Source organism: Physeter macrocephalus, chromosome 13 (assembly GCF_002837175.3).
Source record: "Physeter macrocephalus isolate SW-GA chromosome 13, ASM283717v5, whole genome shotgun sequence".
Taxonomy (NCBI): domain Eukaryota; kingdom Metazoa; phylum Chordata; class Mammalia; order Artiodactyla; family Physeteridae; genus Physeter; species Physeter macrocephalus.
In genome coordinates this window covers 88,320,786-88,327,282 of record NC_041226.1, presented here as the reverse complement: position 1 = coordinate 88,327,282, position 6,497 = coordinate 88,320,786, and the positions used below count along the sequence as shown (strand labels likewise).

The 6,497-nt window shown below is 47.5% G+C and overlaps 1 protein-coding gene across 3 annotated transcripts in view; it reads left to right on the top strand.

Moving 5' to 3' along the window:
• Positions 1–380: 380 nt before the first annotated feature.
• The window catches only part of LOC114487433 (spectrin alpha chain, non-erythrocytic 1), a 31,871-nt gene continuing 25,754 nt past the window's right edge, over positions 381–6,497 (top strand). The window contains exons 1-2 of one of the 3 annotated variants that reach the window (XM_028497319.2): positions 381–475; positions 3,157–3,207. In XM_028497319.2, coding sequence (XP_028353120.1) covers positions 3,175–3,207 — 33 coding nt within the window. In that variant the 5' untranslated portion in view covers positions 381–475; positions 3,157–3,174. Of the gene's footprint in view, positions 476–567; positions 586–3,156; positions 3,208–6,497 lie in introns of those variants that run through there. The other 2 variants (XM_028497320.2, XM_055089445.1) reach the window with 2 other exon arrangements.

Below are 6,497 nucleotides of genomic sequence, written 5' to 3'. Positions count from 1 at the left end.
GGGGCAGGATTGGAGGATGCCAGCTGCGGGGAGGGCGGTGCGGCTGGACCATCTCTGCCCGACTGGGGGGAGGCAGCTCCACTGCACCATCAACCCCCACCCCTCGCGCGCGCACTCGTTCCATCCCCACCCTGCCGCGGCCCTCCCGGGGCTCGACTCTTCCGCCGCATCGCCGCTTCGGCTCCTTCCGGGAGCGCTCGGCCCTTTCCGCCGGGTGATCGGGCAGCAAGCAGGCGGGAGCTCCGCCCCCTTTGGCTGGCCGGCGCTCGCCCCCGCCCCTCGCGCCGCGCTGCGGCGCTTCCCCCGAGCTCGCGACCGCCCACCGCCGGAACGCGCGTGGCCGCCTATAAAAGAGGCGGGGCGCGCGCGTCCCCGCCACTACCCGCTGCGGAGCGAACGGGGAGGAACAGAGGCCGCTCGGTTCCTCCAGCACCCCCGGCCCGACGCACCCACTGCCCTCACCCCCCAGGAGCCGGTGAGAGGAGGAGCGGGCGAACTCAGGGCGGGAGCGAGGCCGAGGGCGGCCGACCCCTGGGCGGGGAGCCGGACGGCCCCTGGGTCAGGGCGGGGCCAGCGCGCGGACAGGTGAGCCCGGCCGGCCTCGCCGCTCCCTCCGTCGGGCGGGGAACCGGGCGAGCCGGCCGCGACCGGCTTGTGGTGCGTGGGCTGCGGAGGAGCCGCCAGGCCGAGCCTGGGCGCCGGCCGCTGGAATGTCATTGACTGGGCGGAGGGGGCGGTGAGGCCGCCGGGTCCTTCCCCCGCAGCCCAGCCTGGCTGCGGCCCCGCCCTGCTCCATCCGGCTGCGGCAGGTGGGGCGGGGGCTTCCTGGTCCGGATCGTTTCTCCATCCCCCTCTCCGCAGAGCGCTCCCCCCACCGCCCCCAATCCCTTCCCTCAGTGGGGAGCGACTTGTGCTGCTCCTTTTCTCAAATCCCCACCAGCATTGCCGGCCCAGCCCTTGAAAGAGGAAAAGCCGGGAGTAAAGGGCTCTTTGACCTTAATTTCATCCTGTGTGGCGGTTCTTGGCCTTCTCTGGACGGAGAGGTCCGAGACCGGCCGTCTCCGTTTCTTATCTGTAATAAACATATTTTTCTTACCCAACTGTGATTTGCTTGTAAATAGCAGGTAGGTGCGGCGCTTGCTTTGTATGAGACCCAAACCAAATAACTTAATAGCTTAAGAGTTCTTTTTTTTTTTTTCTTGCCCCGAGACCGGGTCTTTCGAGTCGGGGACATAATTATTATTTGTCAAAAATTTTACAGCCATGCCGGTGTTGAATGCTAGAGCAGCCTTTTGTTTGAAAGCAATCCCTGGGAATTTCATTAGATGCTTCCCAAAGAAAATCGCTTTTAAAAGTCCCTGAGGTACTGGGTTAAAATGTATTTTAAACAAAGGACTTGTCAAGGTTAAGGGTTGAGTATGTTTTAAATTAAAAGCTTGAATAGCTCAGGAAGCTGGGTTGAGATGATGCTTGAACTGGCCAACACCTTGTCAAATGTCTTTTGTATACTAGATCCTAAACTATGTAGGCCCTTTGTTCTGTCTTCATCATGGTATTTTAGAAAAACTTAACCATGATGGCTGTTAGGGAAGAAGAGAAGAGAGACCATATGAAATATTTTCAGAATGTGTTGAGAAATTGCGTCGTCATAGCAATTGGACTTAACTAAAACAGAATGTGTCAAAGATGGAAGGGTGGGAGTGTCTGCAGCCAGGAAACAGAAAACCTGAAGAAAAGCGGTGGGAACACTCAGCTGTATGAAGCCATCGAGCCAAGGTTCCAACTCATCAGACTAGTCATGTATTTTCCCTTTTGTCTGCAGTTAATGTCAGCTTTTGACAGGTCAGATTGAAGTCCGAGTTTTAAAAATGTGCTGCAGGAAAAGAAAAACGTGCTGCCATAAGGGCCTCTGTGCAGGAAATTAACAGTAAGCCTTTTTTAGTAACTGGGCCAATATTACTCAAAGGGACCCTCAAAGTGTGTTAGCTGTTATCCAGGGACCTAGATGGAGAGCCGAGACTCAGAAGGTGGATTTGCTCTCTGCTGGACGGGTGTGAGGCAGACCTGCAGTAAACGGTCAGCTGGGTAACATTCTCCGATATGCTTTTGGTCTTTGGCAGGACGTTTGTAGGAATCGAATAATTAGCAACCTGATACGTCACAGGCTCACAATATGAGCTTGTCAAGCAATCTCATGAACAGGTTTAGGTGGGGAGAGCTGTTTTTAAGTATATCTTTTGGTTCCCTGGGTTAGACTTAACTCTGCTTTTCCTTTACCAGCCTTCTTCCCTTGGGCGCGGGGGCGGCGGTGGGGTGGGGGGCGACTGCAGATGCTGAGAAGTGGGTGTCAGGAGTAGTCCACAGTCCTGGCATTGCTGAACCTGCACTAAGGACAGTGGGCACGAATCCGGCCTTGTAATCAATCCTCCGTGGGCTATGCGAGGACTCTGCTAGTCGTGCGGTGGGTCTGCTGCAGCCCATCAGCTGTGGTCGGAGTAGGTAGAAGAATGCAGCACCCTGATGGCAAATGCCGACTCCAGGAATGCAGAGGAGGACCACAGAACTGATCGCTTGGGGCCAGTGGGCAGGAGCGGCTGCGCTTGTACTTCCCTTCCACCTCTCTTGCATACTCCTCTTGTATGGGTTTTGAACAGGAAATAGTATTTTGTGAAGGAAGTGTCCCAGTAAACTAGGCCCAAGTTCGATCTTTGTAGCTTGAGTTAGTTCTTGTTTCTGATGACTTCACGAAATTATGCTATTTTATTACTGAATGGAAGGAGGTACAGAAATCATCTAGTACTGGGAATCTCAGCTAATTTATCGGAACGTGGATTGGGGGAGTGCACGTCTAGTCTTAAAAGGGATATTTAGTATTATTCAGGATTATTTGAAAATTGGGAAACTGAGACCCAGAAAGAGGGTATGACGTGGCCAAGGCAGCACATCGGCTCAGACCAGAGAACCTTGGTTCTTCCTGCATTTTCAATTCCTGGTTTAGAAGCTCTGTAGAATGAGAAGGGCGCTGGGAAAATAGCTGAAATTTGATTTTTACCTGTATTCATATATTTTTAAAGATCTGTTTTCTTCATTGTGAAATCATTGTGTTCAGTTTGCCCTTAGAAGCTTGTTATCTTGCTCTTCGCCCTCCCTCTTCAGACGCCACATTTCTCCATCATGTTGTCATCGTTTCGTAAACGCAGAGTCCAGGTATTTGACCAGCATGCAGGAAATGTGTTACCTTTTCGGTTTTGCCTGGCTTGCAGTGAAGACACATATGTGTCAAAGAGGTTGAATGATCCAAAGAGAGGGGGAGAAAACCCTGCCTGCATGACCTGTTAAGCAAATTGGTTAGGGTTTGGGCTTTTGTTCGTTTTCTTTGGTGTTACATGAACAAAAATCTTAGTAGATTTATTCTAAAATTTCCAAAGCCTTTGTTTTTTTACCTTCCTCTCTTTAAGGCATGAATATATTAATTTCTTACCACCCTACTGGTGTCTGCATGTACTGTTTGCTAATTTTTTTTATTGATGGTTACTTGGTTCTTAAAAACCAAGGGACTAAACACATTATCTTAGATATTTAGAAAAAGTAATCTGAAAACATGTAAAAATAGTGTTTTTCAATTTGACAAATATTATAAACTTGGGTTTGTTTCCTGTTTCCATTGATTTACGTTTTTTGCCACAATCCTTATGAAATGGAACTTGGATTTTCTTGTTTATAAAAAAGCTCACTACCCATGTTTTTATTTGTGTACAGTTTTTAAGTGTTTGCTATTTTGCTAAATTGGACCTTTTTCAGAAAGAAAAATGCTTAAAATTAATGTCTTGATATCCCATAAGCAGAAATATAAGCTCTGCAAATTTCTAGGGATTATGGGTGATAGATCCGAGGCAAGCCCTTTTATAAATCAGACCGGTTAATTGTTTAAACAAGGTTTATAAAAATGGGCACGTTATACCTTTTTCCTGTTTTGAATCTCAGTAACAATATTTTGCACTTAAACACCTCTCATCTGGATTTTACAGGTTATAAAAGGTAAGTAGCAGCAAGGTAGTGTTTGGGAAGCATTCAGAAGTAAGTTTTCTCAACCTTGCTTGGCGTTTCTGGATTTTGACGCAGTGCAGTATGAATCTTTTGCTTCTTTAAGCTAAATCCCTGCTCACCTCTGCAGAATCCTGCTAACAAGTTGAAATGAATTAATCAGTTTGAAGGCTGACGTGCAGATCTACGATCCTGATTGGAATGTGGTTTAAGCAAAAATATTTCTGGTTTTTCCATGGTTAAAATTCTTAATTTATATATTATTTACCTCTTTGCTTACCCTCAGGTCTACCACTAAAATCTGCAGCCGACCTGGTTTTGACTTAATTCACTTAATCTGAGAATCAGTTGGCATCAGATTTTATTGTGCTCACCAATTCTTTGGTGCTTTGTTCTCGGGGAGCCCTTCCGCATCCGTGGATGTAGTTCTCCTGCTTTGGAAATGTAAAATGTGCTGGCTTTCTAAGCCAGGGAAAAAGGGCATTGTTGGTTCTGCACCTTTGGGCTCTGACTAAGCAACAAAATCAGAACTGATGGATGGTTCCTCTGACATTTTGCTCTGGGTGATGTTTATGAATTTTTCCACAGAGCCAAATGCTCTCTTCATCCTGTTAGTCCTGAAAATCCCTTTCTCTGCAAAACAATATATCTGATGTCCTGCCTGAGGTCTGAATTCATCTTGCCAGTGTTCCAAACACGCCTGTCTGCCACATTCAGCTCGCTAAGATGTCGGCACTCCCAGACCTTTGTTTCCAAATAGGCACTCCTCTTGTCTTCACGACAATTTTACTCTCTTCTGAGGTTCCAGAGGGTAACTCTGACTAGTGAATTCTTCCACTGTCCAAGATCTGCGTGAGGGTGTCCTCAGCTACTCACTCACTGCAGGTGCCAAGTGAGCAGAGTTGGAAGCATTTGACCTTTGGTTTGAAAATGTGTGTCTCCACAGTCTTTTCTGTTGCTTAGCAGTGTCCTTCCCACCCATTGCCTCTCCCCGCCCTCCGGAGACAGACACCTCCCCTTGCACAGTGGTCTTATAGCTTCTGTGGATGAGGGTAAGGCTTTAAAAACTAAGTACATAGCAGGAACTGCCTCGAACAGCTGTCTGTTGGCGGTTGTCAAGAAGACGAAGATATTAATTAATGGCTAGCTTCTTTTGTAGGACTCATTTTCCATTGATAATGTGTATAAGTTGGTGTTGATTATGAGGAGTCATTCTCATGCATGACTTTGGATTAAACCAGAACTTTCTAGCCAAGATTCATATCTTGGTTTTCTTCTCAGAGATCTAGCTGTATTGTAAGAACGCTGACAAGTTCTTTTTATTTATTACAATAGAGGACATAGTAGTAATTCCTGTTTTATCCTCTGTGCTCAATTCACATTACTTGCTGAATGATGCAGCTAACATTTTGACTGCTGCATTGCAGCAGCATTTACAAATAGCCAGTCTTCTCTAATAATTATTTGCCAAAATATGACCTTTTTTCTTCATTTCCCTTAAATGGGAACCTGTCCTTAAACAGAGAGTACATTTAGCTCTTCTTCGCCCCTCCTTCATTAGCCACAAACATAGTCCTGATTGACAAAATCAGAGTTGAGATAAGCAGTCAGTTGATTGCTGTCCTGGAATTTGGCTCCTTTGTGGTTTTTAGGCAGTTAGTGGAATAGATAGATAGGCTGGTATGGTTGGAGATTTTTTTTTTTTTATGGCACATTTCCCGAAGTCTTCCTTTCTAGCTCTCAAAAAGTGTTAATCCCATTAAGGCTGGGAACAGCCCAGGGCATTCTCTGTGGAGTCCACCCTATCAGTCAGCTGCACATTTCTGGCCTGGGGTGGAGTTCTTGCAGAGAGCAGCAGCCTCAGGGAACACGGTGCACACAGGCAGAGTCCAGAAAATTCCACTAACTCAGAGTTTTGGGTGAGAGGTTGTAGCACCTTTGGGTGGCAATAGTTCTTTGGAGATAGGAGATTTTTTCCTGTGTTTAATGTAGTCTGTGGAAATGAGCCATTTAGGAGCAAAGAGAAACTGGAACTTGTATAGAGACAGCTCCCTATCAGGAGAAGGGGTGGGGGGGGAACTGCTGTTAAGCTGTCATCCTCGACTCCTGTAATCACGCAAATGGAAACTCTGAGTGCCCACAGCAGTGGGAGAGCGCTGCTGACTTTCAGATGCCCAGCTTCCTGGAGACAGCCAGTTGTGACTTGGCCGAGCTCCCACCTACTGGCGTCAGCTGATCTACTGCAGGAAAGAAAAGTCCATTATTGCCTGACCGAAGCACTTGGTATAGAATTGACTTGTTCTACTTCACTGGGGTGACAAAGAGGGCCTTTTAGGTTGGTTAATTTCAGCAGGGCCTCGCTGGACTGTCTCCCTGGATTGGTAGGGTCAGATCAGCAAGCGGAACCCAGGCCGAGGTGCTTGCTCAGGGGGAACCTCTTCAGTATTATTATG